Source organism: Lepidochelys olivacea, assembly GCF_965140295.1.
Source record: "Lepidochelys olivacea isolate rLepOli2 genome assembly, chromosome: 8".
Classification (NCBI taxonomy): Eukaryota; Metazoa; Chordata; order Testudines; family Cheloniidae; genus Lepidochelys; species Lepidochelys olivacea.
Window position 1 is genome coordinate 88,571,844 of NC_140418.1, and position 25,103 is coordinate 88,596,946.

Here is a 25,103-nt window from a genome sequence, read left to right on the forward strand (position 1 = left end):
AAGCACCAGAGCTTAAATTGGGAGGGTGGCTGTGTATATGCAGTGTTACTACCAACTGTAATCTTATGCTCCAAATCGTAGCTTTCCTCTTTTTAAAAAAGTCTCTCACCCTGTGGTTACAAAAAACAAAAAAAAGTCAATGGTACAATTACTGTTAACTTCAGTGAGAGCAGGATCAGGCCCTTATCACAGTACACTCATTTTAAACTACTGGTGGCGTGGCACTTGCAAATGCAACACCATTCCACATCATGGCCCATGTGGGAAGATCCCTGCATCTGCAGGGAGTCCCACTAACGTCAGTGGGACTTGTCGTGGGCCTGATTGTAGGACTGGAGCATATAATGCAACAGAAAATATTACTACATTTAAAGGGCAGGGTCTATTTACATTACCATTTTCACAAACTCACTTAGTAATTAATCTGCAGAGTTACAAAATGTACATTTGTTGATGCACTCTCTTCAATTAAAATTATTGGAAATCATATGTGGGGACACGAAAAGGGTGAAAACCTGGCTCCACTGATGTCAGTGGGGTCAGGATGTGTTTATTTTGGCTTTAACTGTGCTGCTCTGTGGTCATTTTGCATATGGACACATCTAATGCCTTTGTGAGTCAAGGGAAAGTGAGAAATCTTGGCTGCCAAAGGGTTTCATCCGAGTCATAAAGCAATTCCAAGACACTTACTGAAGTAAGAGCCCTGAGCCTGCCATGAAAAGGTTTAGAATTTCTACTGTTCTCAGCCAAAAGTTTTGGTTTTAGAATTTTGATAAGTGCAAAGTACTTCACACACACTAAATCCAGTAGCATTCAGGTAGGAGAGATACATTCATTTCATGCATGGAGACGGAGTGTGGTTAAGTTCCTCATAAATAAAAGAAGACTTTAGGATTCTGCAAAAATGATCCAAAATATGTCTTACAACAGCTCTTCCTGCTTGCATGCTTATAGTTAGTAATAGAAAGTGTCTTGCCCATTGTCACATAGTAAGTCAAGGTTGGAGCCAGCAAATTGTATCAATGAATACTGACTCCCAGACCTGTGCTCTAAACACGAGATGTCATATAGAAACTATTAGGCCCACTTAAGTCTTTAAGTGCTTAAGTCTTTTTCCATGACATTATTTCACAATGATTGGGGGGTGGGAGAAATCTGTAATTATTAGTCTGAAACTTCCATCTTGTAATGAATTTGCCACTGTGTACCACTGTCCTGTATGGGGTGGGACCCAAACTATTCAGTTGTGTTATAGGGCATGTACGGCAAACAGATAAAAGAGATTATCTTTTTAGATCATGTCCTAGAGATCTGTGTTTCTGGAGTGGAAGGATGTGTGTTTTAACCCTATTCTCGCCACAAAATTCAGAGTAGCTAAATTGTGCTGCAAAGTGATAGCAATGATGTTGCAGGTAGCCACAGCTGTTTTACAATACCTTTCCAGAAAATAGCTTATATTTGTATACATGCTAAAATGCCTTCCAGTGAGAATGGCCACAAAGAACTTTCTGTTCTCCGAGGGATTGCACACATTCATTCCGCTCTTGTTGTACACCCAACGTGCACACATCGGACATTTTTTCCCCCTCTGGTGTGGCTCAAGCACTGCCTGCTGCTGCGCACCACTGCACGCTGGCATAAAGGGCCAAGCTGCCCCAGAGCACGCTCACTTCCTTCTTGCCATCCATGTCGGTCGTTGGAATCGCTTGGCTTGCCTTGCCTTAGCAAGTGCTCTCAGTGTGTTCATTATAAATTAATTTAGATAGTTTCTAGATTTATAGTGATAGCTCTTAGTTAATAGTGTAGATAGCATAAGTTTTTCTTTTTTGGTCCCAATTGGAGTGTTTTTCTGTTACTCGGTACTGAGGGATAACTTGGTCACTGGGCTTCAAGCCCTGAAGTCTCTTGCCAGGAGGTACCAGAACAGTGGGGGCGGGGGACACAATGTCATGTCGTCCCCCCCCCCATTTTTCACTGGCTGTAAGGGTGAGCGATGGGAGGAGAGGGCAGAGAGGAGCAAGGGGGGGTGGGGTCTTGGGGGGAAAGAGGTGGTGCAGGGGCGGGGCCTTAGGGAAAAGGCCAGTGTGAGGGTGGGGGCTCAGGGAGAAGGGGCGGGCACAGGGGCTTGGGGTGGCATGGTGCATGGGACCATGGTTTGGGCACATGTGCCCCCCCCACTTTTAGGGTGCTTCTGCTTCTCCTGTATCTTCCATTAAGCCAATGCCCATAAGCAACCCACACTCAAGCTGCTTGAAGAGTTTAGGGGAAGCTCATATTCAGGATCACTGCCAGATCTGTGAAGACTTTAAGCCTCAGACAAGGAAAGACGGAGAAGCCAGGTTACAGTTTTTGCGCATGGAGGCAGCCATGAGACCTCTGTCAGAATCTGGTCGATCAGGCTCAGCACCGAGTGCATCCTATGTGGCCTGAGTCCCGACACTGCTCACCCTCCTTAGTGCTTAAGAAGAGGTATAAGACCTGTAAGCAGACCACCAAGAGGGGATGGTCACTGGTACCGAAGTCATCTAGGCATGGGCATAAGAGTAAAGTGCAGCTGAAACCTAAGCCCTCCTCTTCGACCTGGCACAGCTAACTCTGCACCTGAGGCAAGCACCGTCCTGTTTGGAGCGTGAGGGATTGCCTTCTACATCTACGGCACTGCACGACCCCGAGACCAGCATTGGCCAAGTGGACGATACAGGAGCGGCGGAAGCAGTGGTAGCTGGTGGCAGTGGTAGCCGATGACAGGACAAGGAGCAATGGTCTCAAGTTGCAGTGGGGGAGGTTTAGGTTGGATATTAGGAAAAACTTTTTCACTAGGAGGGTGGTGAAACACTGGAATGCGTTACCTAGGGAGGTGGTGGAATCTCCTTCCTTAGATATTTTTAAGGTCAGGCTTGACAAAGCCCTGGCTGGGATGGTTTAGTCGGGAATCGGTCCTGCTTTGAGCAAGGGGTTGGACTAGATGACCTCCCGAGGTCCCTTCCAACCCGGATAGTCTATGATATTCTAAGCACCCTAAAAGTGGAGGTACCACAGGTGCCCAAACCATGGTCCCACCCGCCATGCCATGCCGAGCCCCACCCTCACACTGGCCTTTCCCAAGGCCCCGCCCCTGCACCACATCTTCCTGAGGCCCCGCTCCTGTGCCATCTCTCCCCCCAAAGCCCCACCCCCCACTTACTCCTCTCCACCCCCTCCTCCCATCACTCGCCCTTACAGCCGGTAAAAAATGGGGGGCATTTGCTGCACCGAGAGAGCTGCTTAGCCTTTCAGTGCTGGTATACCCAGCGGTGCAGGAGACCACGCACTAAATACCAGCAGATGCAGGAGGGCAGCAGCGCTTGGTACCATGTCAATCTCTGTTCCTCAAACTGCACGTCCACCAGTACTGTTGAAAGGGAAGCCTGAAATGTTGGTGGTGCTACTTCCAACTCTGCACCAGACTCCAACATTGTAGAGAGCAGCCCATCCTCAGTCAGGGGCGGGAGAGTCACCCTCTTCTGAATTGGAGATTTGGCTCTTATGTTTCCCCGCCCTGGAGCTGCTCTCACTACTCTCCACTAAGGCACTACTCCCCTGCTAGGGAACTTTCAGCAGGAGTAGTACCATCAAGTAGATGGTCAGTGGGTCACTGGACCCACTACCAGCCCAGTGGCCTTATTGGAACCCGTAGTTCCCCCGCACCCCCCAGTTTCTAGGTCATACATAAGACGTTCTTGTTTTGTGTCCTTAGAGAGGCATGGGGCACCTACTCACCAGGCACTACCTTTTCCAAGCCTGATACCGAGCAGCAAGAGGTAGTTAAGGAGGACCCTGCTGGACAGCTAGTGGAGGAAGAGCCACCTCAGCCTGTGTGGGCCTTTTCCTCCTCTCCTGATGAGGCAATCTCCTCAGGGGCCATTTAACCTCCACCAATGGACTATAAGGCCCACCAGGAGCTGTTAAGAGGGTGGCCTTAAGGCTGGTGGCAGAGGCTAAAGAATTCTTGCACAGCTTTGTTGACATTTTGGCCACAGCAAGGCCTTCAAGAGTGGCCTTACTTATTAACAAGGCAATTATGAAGGCTCTCTGGAAGACCCCTTTGTCCCTTCCCCCTACCTTAAAAAGGGCTGAACATAAATACTATGTAGCTTCCCAGGGGGTTGAAATTTATATATATGTCTGTGGGAGCTGCTTTCCTGAAGACACTATGAGTACAAGTCCACCCTTACCTGAACAACTTGCTAGTCAAAGGCTGGTCCAGGGCTCGTGTTGGCTCCGATGTACAGCTCATCCAGTCAACCTTCAAAACTTTAGGTCTACAGATCAGCTTAGACAAGTCTACCCTTTGTCCAGTGCGGAGGATAAAGTTTATAGGAACAGTGCTACTCTACTCAAGCTTTCCTTCCAGACACAAGATTTCAAATAGTTGGCACATTTTAAGGTCCACCCTCAGCTTTTGCTGACAATGGTGATGGACATGTCTCCCATGGAATGGGGAGCTCATCTGGGACCCCTCCAAACTCAAGGTTCTGAAGGGATCTCTCTCTGCATATCGATATCAGAGAGCTAAGGACTGTCTGCCTCTCCTGTCAGGCCTTCCTACCACATGTTAAGGGGAAAAGCCTGTTTGTTCTCACAGACAACACTCTGGTGATGTTTTACCTCACCAGACTGAAAGGCGCTCATTCTTCCCTGCTTTGTCAGGAAACAATTCATCTATGGAACTTTTGCATTGCCAATTCAATCAATCTCAAAGCCTCTTACCTTCCAGGGGTGCAGAACAAGCTGGTCGACTGCCTAAGCAGATCATTTATGAGCCACCATGAGTGGTCTCTGCTCCTGGATGTAGCCAGATACGTTTTTCAACAGTGGGGACTCCCCAGATAGACCTATTTGCAAACAAACCCAACAGGAACTGTCAAAAATTTTGTACCCTCCAAGGCAACAGTCCCAGTTCCATCACAGAGGCTTTCCTGCTTCCCTGAATGAACAAGCTCTAGTATGCTTTTCCTCCAAGCCCACTCCTACACAGAGTGGCGCTAAAGATCAAGTGGGACCAGGCCCGAGTTACATTAAGAGTCCCAACATGACCTTGACAGCACTGGTTCTCAGTCTATTGGATCTGTCAGTGGCACCTCCAATTTCACTCCTGTCGCACTCAGACTTGATCTCCCAAGATCATGGTTGGCTGCTCCACCAAACCTGTGGGGCCCTTCATTTAATGGCCTAGAGGCTCTATGGCTAAATCCTAGGGAGGAGTTTTGCTTGAACCAAGTTCACCATGTCTTGTTAAATAGTAGAAAGCCCTTCACCAGAGCTGCTTCCATCTCAAAATGAAGGTGTTTTTCTTTCTGGTCTCCTCAGTCCAGGGTCTTGCCAATGCAGTTCTCTATCCTGGACTATCTATTGCACCTACAACAGCAGGGGTTAGTGATTTCTGCTATCCAGGTCAACCTGGCAGCCATATCAGCTTTCCATCCCCATGTGGATAACCATTCTATATTTTCTAATGATATGAGAATCAGATTTGTGAAGGGCTTTAACCTAATTTTGTTGAAGCTCATGGGGCCACCGTTTGAGCCTCTATGAATGTGCTCCTTACTACGCCTATCTCTGAAGGAGGATTTTCTGGTAGTTATCACTTTGTCCAGGAGGGTGGCCAAACTGCATGTTCTGACATCCAAAATGCTTTCTACAGTCTTTTTTAAGAATAAGGTGTACTTACGCCTTCATCTAAGATGTCTCTCTCTAAAGTGGTATCTAATTTTCATATTAACCAGTCAATTTACTTACGTGCATTTTATCCCAAACCACATGTGAACAGAGAGGAGCAACATCTGCTCACCTTAGACATTAGAAGAGTGTTGGCATTCTACAGAGACAGAACAGGACAGTTTTGTTTGTCAGACCGACTATTTGTGGCCTTAAAATCTATGCTATTTATTCAGAATGAAGGGTCTCCTGGTCTCTTTGCAAAGAATTTCATCTTGGATAATTTCCTGCATTCATGTTTGCTGCTGGGCACACTGATGGCACATTCCACAAGATTGCAAGCAGCCTTGAGGGAAGTCCTTGCACAAGTCCCTATCCAGGACATTTGTAGCACAGCAACCTGGTCTTCAGTTCACATCTTCGCATCCCATGATGCTATTACTCAGTACTCCAGAGACGATGCTAAATTTGGCCAAGTTGTACTACAGTCTGTGTGCATGGGAATTCCAGTCCCTCCTCCTACGTTACGGCTTGTGAGTCACCAGGAGTGGAATGTACATGCGCAATGACTCAGAGAAGAAAAAGCAGTTACTAACCTTTCATAGCTGTTGTTCATTGAGATGTGTTGCACATGCCCATTCCATGACCCACTCCTCTGCATCAGAGTTGCCCGGCAAGAAGGAACTGAGGGAGCTCAGGGGCAACTGGGCCCTTTATGCCAGCGTGTAGCAGCAGAGGGTGCTTGAGCTGCCCCCGATGGATAGCACTTAGGGAAAAATTCCCAATGGCTGTGCATGCGGCATGCACACACCAAGAGTGGCATGGACATGTGCAGCACATCTCGAAGAATAACAATTATGGAAGGTTAGTAACCATTTTCTCCTTCTCCTCTGCTGAAACACAGCCTTGAGAAGAGTTGGAACAGGGCAACTACTCAGCATCAGCAACACTGTACAAGCTTCAGGCGGTGAAATGAACAATTGCTGCAATTAACATTACGTGGGAAATTTAGGAGATTTTTGTATGCAATTACAAAACAACTCACTTGCATGGTCAACCTATGGAACTCATTGTCAGGGGATGTTGTGGAGGCCAAAAGTATAACTGGATTCAAAAAAGAATTAGAAAAGTTCATGGAAGATAGATCCATCGATGACTATTAGCCAAAATGGTCAGGGACACCACCCCATGCATTGGGTTTCCCTAACCTTGTGACTGCCAGAAACTGAGACTGCATGACAGGGGATGGATCAGTTGATAGATTGCCCTGTTCTGTCCATTCCCCCTGAAGCATCTGGCACTGGCCACTGTTGGAAGTCAGGATACTGGGCTAGATGGAGCATTGGTCTAACCCAGTATGTCCATTCTTATGTTCTAACTCTGGGGAAAAACGACTGGACATGGAAGCTCTGCTCCCGTGCCCTTCAGATTTGTGATTGGGCAGATCTCACACAGCAATAACTTTTAAAATCTATGCTATTTTATTCTTCCTAGGCTTTTATACTGAACCAATTGCCATGTAGTCTGGGTACTGTTCATGTAGGACTCCAAATATGCTACAAGTCTATCCATGCCTGCTCATAGTGGTTTTCCAGAGTTAGGAGTGTCTGTATTCTAACACTGTCAGTCTGTGCTGTGCTTCTCTAATAATCTTTTATAACACTACCAACAAAAAAGACAGTGTTATACCAGGTGGATGCTCCTAACAATGCTGGACAAATTTCTGCTCACACCATTAGATTTGTTGTGTAGATGGGGCTTTAATGCCTGATCAAGGTAAAATGAAGCTACTGGCTCGGGACAGTTAGGGACTGTAGCTAATCCTCCAGATCCTGATTCCAACATTTGTTACACCATTTACCTTATTGACTTAGGAATTAGCAACAAAAGGAACAAAGCCTGGGACATGGAGGTGAAGAAAGATTAAAGATCCAGCAACCTCTAATTACATGTTTATAGTCACATATATTTAAGGGATGACTAAACTATTTCCTTAATATCTACATTTCTGCTTCTATATTACCTCCAGGACAACAGGAAGAGAGGGGATTTTTGAGATGGGCATGAGTTGGGGGGAAACCTCTAACACATTCAGTCTTCAGTGTGTATTTACTTTTGAAATGCTGATAGTAAATTTAAATGCCATGGTAAAGCAGCACATCAGAATTTAAAGAGACAATGTCAAGTTAAAAATGTTTTCCAAAAATTCCTTTCTTTTGTTACTAATGCTATCTTAGAATAATTTACTCTTCACCCTTTCTGCTGTAAACATATCAGCATCACTTGTGGTTAGAATCACAGTCACATTCTGGTGATCCTGCATTTATGTAATATGTGGGATGCAAACACTGCGGGGGAATGTTTAAATCTGAACTAAAGAATTGTTACTGGCTTTTTGTTTCAAATGACAAAACGTTTCTATTAATATCCAGTCTGGAAAAAAATTAGTAAATGGGGGCCATAAACATTTCCTTTTAACTTTATTATTTGTATCACTGTAGCCATTCGCACTAGTCATGGCCCACAACCCTGTTTTTCTAGGCGCTGGACAAACACGGAACAAAAAGATAGTCCCTGCTCCAAAAGGACTTACAATAAAAGTAGAAGATGAGACAACAGATGAGAAGCACAAGGAAACAATGAGAAAATATTCATTAGCAAGACAGATAGTTGTCTCAGAACACCTATGGTCTCCATATTGTGAAGTTTTTTGTAGGTATCAGAACAAAGGAGAGTTTTGAGGAGGGATTTGAAAGTAGATTATGAGGTAGCTTTGCAGATGTTTATAGGGAGCTTCTCTGAGACATGGAGAAAGTATACTCTTTGCAGCAGTAATCAGAAGGGATATAAATGGGGCAAGTTAACCCACAGAGGCCTTAATCCTTCAAAAATTTACACATGTATTTATCTTTAATCTTGGGAGGAGTCCCATTTCTGGGAGTAAAGTATGCGTGTAAGGACATTTGCCAGATCAGGGCCCAAGTTTGCAATTAGCTAAAAACAGCTGTCTTATAGTGCAAGATTCTCACACTCTGAGAAAGCAAGTGCTACAAACAGGTTCTAAAGTTACATGTCAGATGTCTCCTACCAAACACTGACCCTAATAGAATATGAACCAGCATATAACACTTTTGTATTTCGTAGTTTGGCCCTACAATTAGTCTGTTTCCTAGAACCATACTAAAATTGGCCATATTCTGCCCTGCCTTAAACAAGGTGCAAACTCAGTCTGGTCATTGGGAGAACCCAGAGGTGTAAATGAGGGCAGGATTTGGTTGGTCTCTGTGGATTGCCTGTCAGGCCCAGCTTTCTTGTCTGTCAGTCTTCTTTTACGTGCAGTTAATCTGGACACAAGGCTTGCTTCAGAAAGAATGCCATTTGCAGGGTTATACTGGCTGCCTATGTAACCTCCAGGCCATGTGTCTGAAGTATGTATCCTGCTGTCCAAACAGAGGTCAAGTGTAACTAGGCCTGAAACCAGGTAGAAGAAGCATATAGAGCATGAGGAGAATCTTCCCAGCTAGGAATGCTAAAATGACAGTCCTTCCAGGGTTTCTGGGCCTACAGTGAAGTTGATGTATTGGCAATGACCCTGGCCAAAGATGGATTAGCCTCTAAATTCGTTCTTGGCCTGTAAGGCCTTCTTCATCAGGTCCTGTATAGCTGGGCTGTAAGGAATATGGGTGCATGTTGCTGATGGAGAGATTCTAATGGCTAACCCACCCACCCCTACTCCTCTTTTGTCTGTCTTTGATTGTGGTGGCTGCTCCATACCATCTAAGCATAGATTCCTTGTAACAGAACTGGTAGTGTTTGTCTGAATCTCCCCACCCCATTAACAGGTGTTGATCCAGCAGGGAAAGTCTTAAGTGGGTTTTACTGACTCATTAGTGCAGGTACCTTGTTACCCTTCTCAAATACAAAGGAGGTAGGAGTTGCTAAGCGGTTCATGGACTAAGACATGAATTGCTTTTCAGCGTAGGAACCTTGCTCTACAATTCTCAAAAGCACCTAACTCATTGACTTTCAATAGGACCAGGGCTCCTAAGTCACTTAGGTGCTTTTGAAGTGCTTGAATAATACGTAGCAGGCCCCACTCTCACCCATGTACTCTTATTTTTTTAAAACCATGACAGCGTTTAGGAATTAAACCCACATCCCACTTTCAGGCTTGGTCCTGTAACTTCTGAGTATATAAAACACCTATCTGCTAAAATGAACTGTAGCTGCAGAATCAGCCCTTAGCATTGCACAGTATTGAATCTGGCAAGAAAGTAAAAAGCTAACACGAGGATTTTTGAGGTTTTAAAATTTTTATTTCAGTAAAATAAACACCATCCAGTTTCAAACAAATTATATTAATGTAGCTGTTTTAATATTTTATTTTATTAAAACAAGTGGTGTAGTTGTATATCAGTTGCTTAAGGGTATTCTGGTTCTGAAGTTCATAGCATAAATAAAATCTTTGTCAATATCATAAAATAACTTAGTATATCTTAGAATAAAACCTTGAGCATCAACATCCCAAAATACAATACATTTTTTAAAAAGTTTTGATTAACCTTTTTGCTCTTTCGCGTTAAAGGCGTTTTAAACCAGAAACTACTAGTTGCACTTTTAAAACTTCAACGTGTTTGGTGCATTTTGAAATAACTCAACCATGCAGCTTCTTAAATCTTCCTGCCTGGTTTTTAGTTCCATTGTGACACACTTGCTTACAACTCTTTCAGCACAGGTTCTTTTTTCATTCCCTTAACTTTTTGGCTACAAAGTCAACTTCCTTCAGTCCCACACATCATGTTCTTCAATCTCAGTCTACCCACTTGACATCAGTTGTTTGTAATCCTTTCATCAGGTATAGGGATTTACTTCCTGACCAACCACTAAAGTATTTCAAAATTTCAGTGCAATTTTGTTCAATTAGTTTTCATCCAAATACCATCATCGCTCAGGGAGATTAATCACTGGGACCCACTGATCCATGTAGCGACTTTCCCGGCAAAAGCAAATCAGCTGACTCAGTGCTGGATCCTTCCATTGAGATGCATGGGGATTCTGGAAAAAAAATAGTTATTTCAAAATAAAACTGAATGGTCTTAACTCACTAGTGCAAAAAGATGGTGCTCCTAACTAATATCCAAATGCAAAGCTAAACTGGATCCTTGAACTCAGATTTTAGTTTGATACAAATAGTCTCCTCAAGTCCCTTAGCGGTTTTGTGAAATCCTATGCTATATACATAACTGCATTGCAATAGGGATTCAACATCTAAAAGCTGAGTAAGGGGTTCAGAATTTGGCTGTGGTGGAGGTGTGGTCTAGTGGTCAGAGCATTTTAAATACATTCCTATTTTACGTACTGGCATTTTCTTGATGTCTTGAAATTTTGTTTCATTCTAGTGTTAATCATGCTGAAAACCACACACAAACATTAACGATCTGGCTTCTTATTTGAAAATGCAAGATTATATATGATGGACCATAACAAGAGTGTCAGGATATTGTAGAGAGGTTGTAGAAAATAGCTTTAACATTATACTGCACCTACACTATTGCATATAAACGTATAACAGCAAAGCAAACAAAACCACTTAAGATTCCTTTCATGTTTCTTCTGCAGTATGGGCATAATGGAAATACTTAACAAGTGTTTTGAGGACTATTTTTAGCATCGGGAAAAATATTAAAATAAAGAACTGCATGCATATAAACTTCCTCTACTTTTTAAGCTGAAAATTATTGACCCATTTCCTGCTCTGTCTCTGAAGAGCAGATGAATTTCAATTGAGTTGAATTATTTCCCTATTTTTCTCCAGAGAAATGTACACAACAATTTTTGACCATGGGCTAGAGTTAAGAAATTATTACTAGTGTTCAGACTTGCCAAAACCTTTAATGAAAATTTCTTCCCACTCTAAGAGCTCCCTCTAAAAGCAACTAACCTGTGCTATCTAATCTCTACTCTGAGCCAATTTGTAATAAGGAAAGACAAATAGAAGAGGCTGCTGTAGCAAGGTGACTCATGGGGATCTCTCTGCTGCTGGCAGGATCTTTAACATGTTTGAACATGCCCATATGGGGAAAATCTTTATGATCAAATCAGGAACAGCTCTGATGCAATGTCCTTAGTACAGGAAATAACTAAGTAGGGAAAAGGGCATGTCATTCCCCATAGTAAGTTAAAGATAGGCCTGATCCAAGTCCCAGATCTGAGTACTCCCAGATCTGGGGGTGGAGGGTGTAAATCCAAACCCAGATTTGAATATATAATGGCCAGAACCCCAGATCCCAAACTCCATGTGTTCAATATCTTATCCAAGGGCATATTTTAGGTTCTCTCTAAAGTAAACCCAACCGTAATCAGGTAAGAAACAGGCCTCAGAGACCCAGCTTAAGCTGCAGCAAGGGAGCTCTGTGCCAGTGAGTCTTTTGTACTCCTGCTACTGGGGAGGGAGGATAGGATGGTCACTTACTGTGACAAGCACACAGTGCAGGTCTGCAGGCTGCTCAGCTCCCCCACTTGGCCCCAGAAGCAGCAGCTCAGCCAGCCGGCCTGGGTTGCTCACTCGCAGGATGTTAATGTCATTCTCACAGCAGAAAGCCTGGATCAGGGTGAAGTGGATTTGCAAAGCAACATCCCGATCATCCTCCTCATCTGCAGCTAGCAAACAAAGCACCACATTATCCGGATCCCTGCAAGGATGAAACAATACAGCCTAATTAGTCACAGCTAACACACAATTACATATTTAACAGAGACACATACCGATGAAACAAACAATGTCTCAGTTTATACACATGCAGAAGCTACTAGGTAGGCTGATGGTGTGTGTCTGAGCCATGAGTAATCAAATGCACACGTATGTTCACAAGGGGAGACCTGTGTACACACAGTACATACCTGCAGTACATACCGATGCGTCCCTATTTATCTGCTTTACATGCACACAGGTGTACTTCCCCCAAGCCCCACTGTACATGCACAGAAGTGTTCTTCCCCCAGCACTGTACATGTGCATAGGTGTACTTCCCCCAGCCCTGCTGTCCATGCACACAGGTGTACTCCCCCCCCGGCCCCTCTGTCCATGCACACAGGTGTACTCCTCCCAGCGCTGTCCATGCACACAGGTGTACTCCCCCCGGCCCCGCTGTCCATGCACACAGGTGTACTCCCCCCCGGCCCCTCTGTCCATGCACACAGGTGTACTCCCCCCGGCCCCGCTGTCCATGCAGACAGGTGTACTCCCCCCCGGCCCCGCTGTCCATGCACACAGGTGTACTCCCCCCGGCCCCGCTGTCCATGCACACAGGTGTACTCCCCCCAGCCGCGCTGTCCATGCACACAGGTGTACTCCCCCCGGCCCCTCTGTCCATGCACACAGGTGTACTCCCCCCGGCCCCGCTGTCCATGCACACAGGTATACTGCCCCCGGCCCCGCTGTCCATGCACACAGGTGTACTCCCCCCCGGCCCCTCTGTCCATGCACACAGGTGTACTCCCCCCAGCGCTGTCCATGCACACAGGTGTACTCCCCCCCGGCCCCTCTGTCCATGCACACAGGTGTACTCCCCCCAGCGCTGTCCATGCACACAGGTGTACTCCCCCCCGGCCCCTCTGTCCATGCACACAGGTGTACTCCCCCCCGGCCCCTCTGTCCATGCACACAGGTGTACTCCCCCCAGCGCTGTCCATGCACACAGGTGTACTCCCCCCCGGCCCCTCTGTCCATGCACACAGGTGTACTCCCCCCGGCCCCGCTGTCCATGCACAGCGCTGCGCTCCCCGCACAGCGGGCGTGTGAGGAGGCGGTTAGCCCCCAGCACACCGCACAGACCGGCAGTGGCGGCAGGCTGCGCCCAGGGGCACCTCGCCCCCCGGAGGGAGGGCGGGCCGGGGATTACCAGACAGCAGAAGGCAGCCGGGGGCCTCGGGCCTCCCCACTTACACGTTGAGCAGCTTGGCCGCCTCGTAGACCCCGACGGTGACGCTCCTCTGAGTCAGGGCTTTGCTGAGAACTTCCTCCAGCGCGCTCCCCGCCGTCTCCATCCTGAGAGCAGCAAGAACAAGCCGCGAGGCTCCTGTCAGCCCCCCGCGGCGGGGTCCTCGCTGCGCCCGCCCCGCCCCGGCCCCGGCCCCGGCCCCGGCGATCGGCTGACAGGCAGCCCCGCAGCGCCCGCGCCCCCGCCCCCGCCCCCGCCGCGAGCAGCCCCCCGCGCCGCGGTACCTGCCCATCGCCTGCTGCTCTCCAGCCAGCTCCTCCAAAGTCATAGTGCAGCCGGAGCGCAGCGCGCCCCGCCCCGCCCGACACACCGGCGGGGGCCCTGCCGCGACCCTCACGCCAACTTGCGCCGCCCCAGCTGCGACCCCGGCCCCCGCCGCGCCGCCCGCACCCGCCAGCAGCGCCGCAGCCTCTGAGGGACAAAGGCGGCCTCGGCCGGGGTTATCCTGCCAACATCCAGCCAACCGTCTCCTTCCTCATTTGCATGCGGCCGCCCCATTGGGCCATGCAAATATAGTTTCGCGGCCCACTTGCCCCCCTTGCCCGGGCCCCGCCGGCCAGAGGATGGGGCCGGCAAGCCGGGCGCGGGACGACAGCGGCGCCCCTCCTGCCGATTGGCGGGGCAAGCGGGTTGGGAGGCGGGGTCTGCGGGGGCAGGGCGCCGCCGGTCATCGCGGCAGCCTCTGTGGGGCTGGTTCAGCTGTTTTTCTGGTCGGTGCACATTTCTCCCCCCTTGGAGTGGGGGAGGGGGCTGCTGTGCCGAGCTGTTGCCAGGGCTTAGTGCTCGCGGGGCACCGGGACAATAGGAGTTGTTGGTAAGCAGGTTAGGAAAGCCAAGGGTAGCTGCCCGCGTGCAGCGCGCTGTCCCTTCCAGCTGATGTTCATTGAACTCCTGCATTGTGCTGCCTGGCTGTGCAAGGGGGCCGCATTTCAGCGGCGGGGTGTGTGACCTGCCACCCAGATGTCACACGGCATAGGCAGGGGAGGGACACGGTTTCTGTATCCACCTCTGCTGCTGCATGGACTTTGGCATACATATGGCTCCATTTGGAGAGGTGCTAAGTACCCCCCCCCCCCAGCTCCTCTTGACTTCCCTGTAGCTGTTGACTGGCAATAGGAGCTGGGGGTGCCCAGTGCACCTTTAAAGAAAAACATCTGGTTTCTGTGCCTCGGTTTCCCCATTTGAACACCTCCCAGGGATGTTGTGAGACTTGGTTCATTAATGCTGGTGAAAGCTGTATGAGAACCTCAGATAGAAGGTGCTTAGGAAACACAAAACAGCATTATTGGGAACCTGGTTATTGTCGCATACCCATTTTTAACATATGTTTGAAGAATGCCATTGTAAGTGTTACTATTAGTATTCATTAACATCAGAAGAGAGGTTACCAGTCGCATGTAATATAACACCATTCTTGTGAAGCGGCTGAACTAGAAAGTAGGGGCCAGATTCTCAGCTGATATAAATGGGCATAGCTCCATTTAAGTCAAAGTAACTATGCAGAAGCTGGCCCTTGACTCCTAAAAATCAGGACTTAAATAGGCTTAGTAAGCCAAAAATTGTCTATGCCCACAAATACACACTAAGGGCTCAATGCTGCAAGGTGCTGAATGCTCTGGCATTAATCCACAAAAGCACTTAATGTTTAAGCATGTGCTTTTCTGGTTCAGGGTCAGAATGCTGATCTCGCAGATCCAACACTTTGCTAGCCAGCATTATGGTTACAGTCAGGGAGAGCTGGGTTACTGGGAACTTTCCAGTTTATGGGACCTGTCTTGCCCTCCTGGTTAGGTTAGTTTCAGTTTCTGCTGAGTGAATACTGGAAGATATGGCTGCGTCATTGGCCTTGTGTGCTGCTTTGGAGTTTCTGCGGGTCATGTCTCAGCTGTGCACTCTGACATCATTTCCTGCCTGCTACAGAGTAGGTCTATTTCTGTCTCCTATCTTCAGTTTAGGTCATTTTCCTGCACCCCTCACTCCCAGTCCGTCTATTGTTGGACTCCAGGCATATTTTTAGATTCCTTCCCTCTGCCCTAGGGCCTCCATTTCTGGCCTCCAACCTGCTCCAGCTTTTTCTCTTCTAATTTCCGCCCCTCCCCCACAACAGCTCCTTTTTTACTTTCAGGTACCCCTTTCCCCTGGCAAGATCTCCCCCTTCTCTTTTGGTAACCCTGCGATAGAGGTGGGGAGAGAACGAGCAAGGAAAAGACATTGGAGGAAGGTAAGTGGGAGACTGAGAAGAAGCTTGAGGGAGAGCTGATACAAGAGAAGAGGAAAGCTGTGTAGGTAATGCTGGCTGGAGGAAGAGAGAAAGCATAGGGAGCAGGGAACAGAGAGAGAAGATGAAGCACCGAGAACTTAGGGAGACAGAAACTCAGAGAAGCAATAAGGAAATAAGGTTGGAGTAAATTAAAAAGGGAGCAAAGCCTGCAAGAGGTGGGGCTGAGACTGTGGAAGCCCTGACTAAAGGAAGCACTGAGATGTAAGGACTGTTTTTTCCCCACTTCATCCTTTACGGTAATAGTCCTGGTTTCTCTTCTGGAAGAGGGGCACATGGCTAGCTCTGGAAGGGAGTGTCAGAGGTGCCTTTTAATGCCCAGGCAGAGCTCTGGCCTTTCCACCCACAATCTACCATGGCAACTGCCCTGGTTTTCCACTTCAAAAATCTGATTTCCCTAGTTAAGGATGGTAACTGAAGGAAAAACAATGGGCTGGAAATAAGTAAGTGCATATCAGACCAAATCACCCTAAGTATTCCCAGTCATGCACTGAAATGGATTTCCCAACTCTTCCTCAGGTCCGAGACCCACCCAAATCTGCTATCTCACATTTGTTACAGTAAGTTACTGACGTAAGATTATGCTGACTCATGCAGTGGAAATGACAGAAAACGTTTTCTCTAGGCCAGCGGTTCTCAACCCACTGGCTGCATGCAGCCCAATTATCACACAGCTGTGGCCCAGCTGTGTGCGAAAGGCTGCCAGGCCACACAGCATGGGTCTGGGCTACCGGCTGGTCCTGCATAGTGGGAGGTCTGGGGCTGCTGGTTGCCCTGCACAGTGGGAGTCTGGGATCCAGGGCTGCCGGCTGGCCCCGCTCAGCACAGGTCCAGGGTCACTGCCCGGCTCCATAGGGTCCATGTCCGGGGCTGCTGGCTAGCCCCATGGGGTTGGAGTCCTGGGTTGGTGTCAGGGATGCCGACCATCCCCAGGGGGTTGGGGTCCGGGCTGCTGCCTGGCTGCCCTACCACGCAGCGGGGTCCAACAGGTCAGGGCTGCTGCATAGCCCCACATGGCGGGGTTTGGGGTCCCTACTCCCCGGACCCCCACCCAGGGCTCCACTCCTGGCCCCATTCTGTGGAGAGGTCTCTTGGTCGGCGGCGCTGGGCATAGGGGTCAGTCGGGAGAGGTTCGGGGGAGGAGGGGTACGCTGTTTTTGGCTAACGCAAGAGAGTGCCCAAAAGTAAAGTCAGTGATATCTGTGTTGGCAGTCAGCTGAGGTCAGGGATGGATCAATTTAAAAAAATCCTGAAATATGAGGTTATATCACCATTAGAAGCGTGAAGTGCCTGAACTTGTACTTTCCTTGAGAGAGAAGCAGTGATAGCTCGTTGACTGAGATCACCCTTTAGATCAGGGGTGGGCAAACTTTTTGGCCCGAGGGCCACATCAGGGTGCAAAACTGTACGGAGGGCAGGGTAGGGAAGGCTGTGCCTCCACAAACAGCCTGACCCCCGCCCCCATCCACCCTCTCCCACTTCCTGCCCCCTGACTGCCCCCCTCAGAACCCTCAAACCATCCAACCCCTCCACTCCCTGTCCCCTGACCGCCCCGAACCTCCGCCCCATCCAACAGCCCCCTGCTCCCTGTCCCCTGACTGCCCCCCGGGACCTCCTGCCCCTTATCCAACCCCCGTGCCCCTGCCCCCTTACCATGCCGCTCAGAGCAGCATGTCTGACAGCCACGCCGCCCGGCCAGAGCTAGACACACTGCCGCACTGCCTGCATGAGCACGCAGCCCTGCCACCCAGAGAGCTGCCCACGCGGTAGCGTTGCTGGGGGGACAGCGGGGGAGGAGGCGGGGCTAGCCTCCCTGGCCGGGAGCTCAAGGGCTGGGCAGGATGGTCCCGTGGGCCGTAGTTTCCCCACCTCTGCTTTAGATCTTGTGCCACACAATGAGTCCCCCTGTGAAAAGAAGTGACTCTCATATCATTTTAAGGCCCACATTCAATCTTGTACTGGGGATAAATGTACATGCAAGCCAGGTCTAGCCCTGGGCCCTTGGCCAATTGCCAATACAGCTCTCGGTGACGTTACATTCAGGTGCCTCTGATTTAGCATAGGTACAAAGTTTTCTATCATATCCATTGTATGAGTCAGAATTTATGTCAATAATTCACTGTGATAAAAGTGAGATAGAAACTATGGCTGGCACAGAGGTGAGTTGATGCTTAAAATGAGGGCATTGCATTTCACTGCATAACTGGGAGCAGCGTTTGGTCCAATGATTCACTCTTCCTTCTGCATCAGAATTTCTTAAGTGCAATATTGCCAACCCCAAGCATTCAAAAATCACAGGTCAGGCCCCCCCAAAATCATGACACTGGCATAAAAATAGTGAAATTTAAAAAAAATTGGGGGTTCTCTTTAATTTGCCGTCTTGTTTCTGGGCCTTTAAGGTACACTCAGGTCACAGGTTTCAAGTTGTTCTTCATAACCAGGAAGTCTAGAGACTTACTTTGCTTTTTTTAATGAAAGTTGAGATACTCGGCTCATTATGGCATACAGCAAACAGGAAAACATAAAAAAAAGAGCTCTCCAACCTGGAGACTCTCATAAATAACCAACCTTCCATACAAACGGACTTTACTAAAATAAGACAGGAGATCTACATTACACACTTCACCTCTCTACAAAGGAAAAAGGACCATCAGCTGTCTAAAATCCTACCTGCCACATGGGGCCACAACAGTGATACCCCTAACTCACCCAGCAGTATCGTCAATCTATCCAGCTACACACTCAACCTGGCAGAAGAGTCTGTCCTATCTCGGGGACTCTCTTTTTGCCCCGCCACCCCCATAAACATGATAGTTCTGCGGTGATCTGGAAGCCTACTTTTCCCATCTCCGACTCAAAGAATACTTTCAAGATAACACTGAACAGCACACTGATACACAGATACCCTCCCACCAACAGCACAAGAAGAAGAACTCCACATGGACTCCTCCTGAGGGTCGAAATGACGGTCTGGACCTATACATAGAATGCTTCCACCGACGTGCACAGGCAGAAATTGTGGAAAAACAACATCGCCTCATAACCTAAGTTGTGCAGAACGCAATGCCATCCACAGCCTCAGAAACAACCCTGACATTATAATCAAAGAGGCTGATAAAGGAGGTGCTGTTGTCATCATGAACAGGTCTGACTACCAAAAGGAGGCTGCCAGACAACTCTCCAATACCAAATTCTACAGGCCACTTTCCTCAGATCCCACTGAGGAATACACTAAGAAACTGCACCGTCTACTCAGGACACTCCCTACACTAACACAGGAACAACATACTCTTAGAGTCCCGACTGGGGTTATTCTATCAACTACCCAACATCCACAAACCCGGAAATCCTGGACGCCCCATCATCTCGGGCATTGGCACTCTCACTGAAGGACTGTCCGGATATGTGGACTCTCTACTGAGACCTTACTCCACCAGTACTCCTAGCTATCTCCGTGACACCACTGATTTCCTGAGAAAACTACAATGCATTGGTGATCTTCCAGAAAATACCATCCTAGCCACCATGGATGCGGAGGCTCTCTACACAAACATCCCACACACAGATGGAATACAAGCTGTCAGGAATGGTATCCCTGATGATGTCACAGCACAACTGGTTGCTGAGCTCTGTGACTTTATCCTCATGCACAATTATTTCAAATTTGGTGACAATATATACGTCCAGACCAGTGGCACTGCTATGGGCACCCGGATGGCCCCACAATATGCCAACATTTTTATGGCTGACCTGGAACAACGCTTCCTCAGCTTTCATCCACTCACACCCCTTCTCTACCTATGCTACATTGATGACATCTTCATCATCTGGACCCATAAGAAGAAACCCTGGAAGAATTCCACCACGATTTCAACAGCTTCCACCCCACCATCAGCCTCAGTCTGGACCAATCTACACGGGAGGTCCAATTCCTAGACACCACGGTGCAAATAAGTGACGGTCATGTTAACACCACCCTATACCAAAAACCCACCGACTGCTATGCCTACCTTCATGCCTCCAGCTTCCATCCCAGACACAGCACACGATCCATTGTCTGCAGCCAAGCGCTGAGATACAACCGCATTTGCTCCAACCTCTCAGACAGAGACCAACACCTACAAGATCTTCACCAAGCATTCTCAAAACTATGATACCCACACGAGGAAATAAGGAAGTAGATCACAGAGCCAGACATGTACTCAGAAGGCTCCTGCTGTGAGACAAGCCCAAGAAAGAAACCAACAGAACTCCACTGGCCATCACATACAGTCCTCAGCAAAACCTCTCCAATGCATCATCAGTGATCTACAACCCATCCTAGACAACGATCCCAAACTTTCAAAGACCTTGGGAGACAGGCCAGTCCTCGCCCACAGACAACTCGCCAACCTGAAGCATATTCTCACCAGCAATGGCACACCGCACCATAGTAACTCTAACTCAGGAACCAATCCATGCAACAACCTCGATGCCAACTCTGCCCACATATCTACATCAGCAACACCATCACAGGACCTAACTGGATCAGCCACACCATCACCGGTTCATTCACCTGCACGTCCACAAATGTAATATACGCCATCATGTGCCAGCAATGCCCCTCTGCTATGTACCTCGGCCAAACTGGACAGTCCCTACGTACAAGGATAAACGGATACAAATCAGATATTAGGAATGGCAATATACAAAAACCTGTAGGAGAACACTTCAACCTCCCTGGACACACAATAGCAGATTTCAAGGTAGCCATCCTGCAGCAAAAAAACTTCAGGACCAGACTTCAAAGAGAAACTGCTGAGCTTCAGTTCATTTGCAAATTTGACACCATCAGCTCAGGATTAAACAAAGACTGTGAATGGCTATCCAACTGCAAAAGCAGTTTCTCCTCCCTTCGTGTTCACACCTCAACTGCTAGAAGAGGGCCTCATCCTCCCTGATTGAACTAACCTTGTTATCCCTAGCTTGATTCTTGCTTGCGTATTTATACCTGCCTCTGGAAATTTCTACTACATGTATCTGACAAAGTGGGTATTCACCCACGAAAGCTTATGCTCCAATACGTCTGTTAGTCTATAAGATGGCACAGGACTCTGCCACTTTTACAGATCCAGACTCACACGGCTACCCCTCCGATACTCGGCTCATTATCTGACTCCAGCAGCTGGGGCTTCAAGAACAAAGCACAAAATATTGCAGGATTTGCAATACAATCCGGAGAGCTGGCAACTCTGAAGCGAAAGATGCAGCCACAACTTAATAGGTTTATTTGTGTTTTTCTCCAAGAAGCTGGTAAAGAAATATCCCCTCTGCTTTTTAAATTTATTTTAAGTATTTTATAATTTTAATTGTGCAGCAATTCAAATTACTTATACTAAAAAATTGCTAAGAGTGAATAGAAGAAGGGGGCATGTGTGCAGCAGATACTGTATATCCTGATTGCACAATGGAGCCTATCCCTCAGCCTTTGTGGCTTTCTGTACATCTGGCCTTGTTAGGCATTTAAGCACTGGGGTTAATGTCCTCTTCATACATCGTCCTCCAAAGAATATAGGAGTTTTTGTCAGTGACTTTGTAGAACGCTTGGGTTTGTTTTTAGGAGCCTAAAGGTTTCTCATGTCTATAACTTTTATTATAACATGTTTTTTAATTATACACTTGTTAATTGTGTCATCTTCTGCCATCGCTAAATTCTGTCCTGCACGTTCTGTAAGTCATGCACGTGCCTGCTGTGATCTTTTCACCAAAGATTTTAACTGGGGGAAGCTTCCTGTACTAAACTGTGTGGTAAGTCAGATGGTTAGACAGAGAGTCTTGGGGCTGGTGGTCACCCTTAGATGTTCCTCCTAGAGAACATGCTTTCTGTCTTAGACAATTACTGGATTCAGAATACTTTACTCTCTGATGCACATAAATTTGGATCTGTTGGGCTCAGAAGGGCACAGGGTCCCTAAATATGGCACAAAGTCTTAATATAACAACACTATCTCTACAGTGGACACCCTGGCTACACTTTATATCTGCCCCTTGCTGATAAGATACCACTGATAACTGTGAAGTAAGGAGAGCCGCCAGTGCACCCTCAGCTCCCATTGGCTTCAGTGGGATTTGAGGCTGCTCAGCACATTCCAGAAGCTGCTTAGCACCTCTTAGGGTTGGGCCCTCCTCCTAGCAGCACCATGGCACTTTTTAAATGTATGGTTTAAATAAGCCCAAAAAAATAGTAATTCTCGCAGGTGGATCCCCGCTGTCAGATCTGACCTGAATGAGCCTACACAACAAGCTGCATAGAACCAAACTGATCTATGTTAGAACTGATGGGAGGTGAGCATTTCGTTCTAGTGAATCTAGTTACTTCAAATTTGAGACTTGGCCCTTCAGGCTATGCTTTTCTCCAAAAGTCAGATAGTTATTTGCAATCGCTGCAATATTAACAAAATAACTTTTCTAAAAGGTACTGTGAGAAGCCTTACATTTTGTTCAGTGTCTTGTGTCTTTAAGCCCTGTATGGCATCTTTAGTTGCCACACACACATTTTCTGGCACCGCCCCCAAATCCAGCCATTTTGATCAGACTTTACAAAACCTTTGACAGACCAGAGAGATTAATAAAAAATCACAGCCCAATCCTCAGCTGGTGTAAATCAGTGCAGCTCCACTGACCTCAGACCGCTTTCCCGGAGATAGACCCCAAACCTACAAAAAAGTAACAAAAGCTATTAACTGAAGCAGCAAAGACTGTGACTCGTAGGAAAACTACAACAAAATATGAAAAGAGGAAAGGGAATAGATCTCTTCTTAAATCAGACAGTCTGTAACTTGTTTGAAGAGCTAACACACAGGAAACAAGTGGCAGTGCCTTAGGGCTAAAGCTCCACTGTACTGTCTCTCAAAAAATATCAATCACTGAATAAATTCAACCTGAACACAATGCTGTACAAACCACCCATGTATCTGTGTATCACAAGTTCAAACCTACCCTACCTGTGTGTAACCGTGCCGCACTGAATACCTTTGAATATACAATAGTTAAACTCAGTAGCTATACACATACCTATCTATAACAATAGCACACCAAAACACACCGTCCCTTTCTGTTCTGCAATATTATGCCAAATATTTACATGGATATTTTACCTTTGGACTTATCAAGAAGTGCTCCTATAAAATGCAAATGAACAGCTAAACAAAAGGGTGCATATAATCTCAGACTTCCCCATTCAAAAGTGGCTTAAAACCAACTTTGTTTCTTCCCCCTCTCGTTCTGCGCAGAATATTGCTCAGCTTGGACAGAGAACTGGGGCTCAAGTTTGCATTTCACTCTCTACCTTAGCTAACCTGTTGGGGTTTTGTTTTTTTTCCCTGGCTTTGAGGAAGGTGCTGGATTTACCTTTGAATTATACTTGTATTTGTAATAGGTTGCCACACCTTTGCCACTTATTTCCCTACAGGAGAGACTGGGGTTCATTTTGCTGGTGATTACTGAGATGTAGAAGAAGCAGGTGATTGTTTTCCATTGAAATTCTTGCTCTGATGGAAAGGAGATGGTGGTCTGGGCAGTTGGGGTGAGGAGACTTCCCACCACCCTCTATGCTAGAGCAACTCTTTTATCTATTTTAACTAGTCCGTATTTGGAAGCTTAGTTTATACATAGCCCTTTTTTATTTGATACTTGCCTATCATAGAGGTGAAGGACTGGAAGGGACCTCGATAGGTTTTTTTCCACTGCACTGAGGCGGGAGTAAGTATTATCTAGATAAGTGATTCTCAAAGCCGGTCCACCGCTTGTTCAGGGAAAGCCCCTGGCGGGCCGGACCAGTTTGTTTACCTGCCGCATCCACAGGTTCAGCCGATCGCAGCTCCCACTGGCCGCGGTTCGCCGCTCCAGGCCAATGGGGGCTGCAGGAAGCAGTGTGGGCCAAGGGACGTGCTGGCTGCCCTTCCCGCAGCCCCCATTGGCCTGGAGCGGCGAACTGCAGCCAGTGGGAGCCGTGATTGGCCGAACCTGCAGACACGGCAGGTAAACAAATGAGTTGGGCCCGCCAGGAGCTTTCCCTGAACACGCGGTGGACCAGCTTTGAGAACCACTGATCTAGATCATCCCTGACAGTTGTTTGTCTAACTTTTTTGTAAAAACTTCCAATGACAGATATTCCACAACCACCCTAGGAAATTTGTTCCAGTGCTTAACTATCCATAGAGTTAGGAAGTTTTTCCTAATGTTTAACCTAAATCTCCCTTGCTGCGGTTTAAGCTCATTACTTCTTGTCCTGTCATCAGTTGTTAAGGAGAACAATTTATCCCCCGTGTCTTTATTAATAATCTTTCACATACTTGAAGACTGTTATCATGTCCCCCCTGTCTTCTCTTCTCCAGACTAAACAAACTCAGTTTTTTTAATCTTTCTTTCTAGGTTATGTATTTTAAATCTTTACTCTTTTTTGCTACTCTCCTCTGGACTTTCTCCAATTTGTCTGCATCAGTCCTGAAGTGTGGTGCCCGGAACTGGCCACAATACCTCCACTGAGGCTTATCAGTGCTACATAGGGCAGTAAAATTACTTCTCGTGTCTTGCTTACAACAGATGTGCTAATACAACCTAGAATGATGTTTGTTTGTTTTTGCAACAGTATTACATTGTTGACTCATATTTAGTTTGTGATCCAATATAGCCCCCAGATACTTTTCTGCAGTTCTCCTTTCTAGGCAGTCATTTCTCATTTTGTATTTGTGGACTTGATTTTTCCTTCCTAAGTGGAATACTTTGCCTTTGTCCATATTGAATTTCATCCTATTTATTTCAAACCATTTCTCCAGTTTGTAAAGATCATTTTGTCCTCTGACGTGCTTGCAACCCCTCCCAGCTTGCTATCATCTGAAAACTTTATATGTGTACGCTCTATTCCATTATCCAAATGATTTATGAAGATAGTGAATAGAACCAGGCCCAGGACAGATCTCTGCAGGACCCCACATGTTATGCCCTTCCAGCTTGACTGTGAACCACTGATAACTATCCTTCAGTTTTCTAACCAGTTGTGCACCCACCTTATAGTAGGTTCATCTAGGCTTTATTTCCCTAATTTGCTTATGAGAAAGTCATGTGAGACAGTATCAGAACCCTTACTA

General features: G+C 47.2%; 1 protein-coding gene and 1 long non-coding RNA gene across 4 annotated transcripts in view; one reads left to right on the forward strand and one right to left on the reverse strand.

Annotated features, from left to right (window-relative positions):
- Window positions 1-10,374: 10,374 nt before the first annotated feature.
- GADD45A (growth arrest and DNA damage inducible alpha) lies at window positions 10,375-14,141 on the reverse strand. 2 transcript variants are annotated; one of them, XM_084636847.1, is made up of 4 exons: window positions 13,922-14,141; window positions 13,643-13,744; window positions 12,170-12,389; window positions 10,375-10,752 (listed from the first exon to the last, which is right to left on the reverse strand). In XM_084636847.1, exons 1-4 carry the CDS (start codon window positions 13,963-13,965, stop codon window positions 10,639-10,641), a joined length of 480 nt encoding a protein of 159 aa, XP_084492973.1. In that variant the 5' UTR covers window positions 13,966-14,141; the 3' UTR covers window positions 10,375-10,638. The 2 variants fall into 2 exon arrangements, with proteins under 2 accessions (XP_084492973.1, XP_084492974.1); XM_084636848.1 differs by having other exon boundaries at window positions 13,926-14,138.
- Window positions 14,142-14,369: 228 nt separating this feature from the next.
- LOC311525474 overlaps window positions 14,370-25,103 on the forward strand; it is a 102,257-nt gene continuing 91,523 nt past the window's right edge. Inside the window, exons 1-3 of one of the 2 annotated variants that reach the window (XR_014712790.1) lie at window positions 14,370-14,511; window positions 15,823-15,918; window positions 18,375-21,278. This is a non-coding gene — a long non-coding RNA (uncharacterized lncRNA). Of the gene's footprint in view, window positions 14,512-15,822; window positions 15,919-18,374; window positions 21,279-25,103 lie in introns of those variants that run through there. The other variant, XR_014712789.1, reaches the window with a different exon arrangement.

What these genes read in the sequence shown, in the direction of transcription:
- GADD45A (XM_084636847.1), bottom strand. Translation starts at nt 13,965, where the DNA reads ATGACTTTGGAGGAGCTGGCTGGAGAGCAGCAGGCGATGGGCAG. An exon ending in GAGCAGCAGGCGATGGGCAG is followed by an intron (nt 13,745 to 13,921) that starts GTACCGCGGCGC and finishes TGCTGCTCTCAG; the next exon opens with GATGGAGACGGCGGGGAGCG. An exon ending in TGCACTGTGTGCTTGTCACA is followed by an intron (nt 10,753 to 12,169) that starts GTAAGTGACCAT and finishes TTTTTTTTCCAG; the next exon opens with AATCCCCATGCATCTCAATG.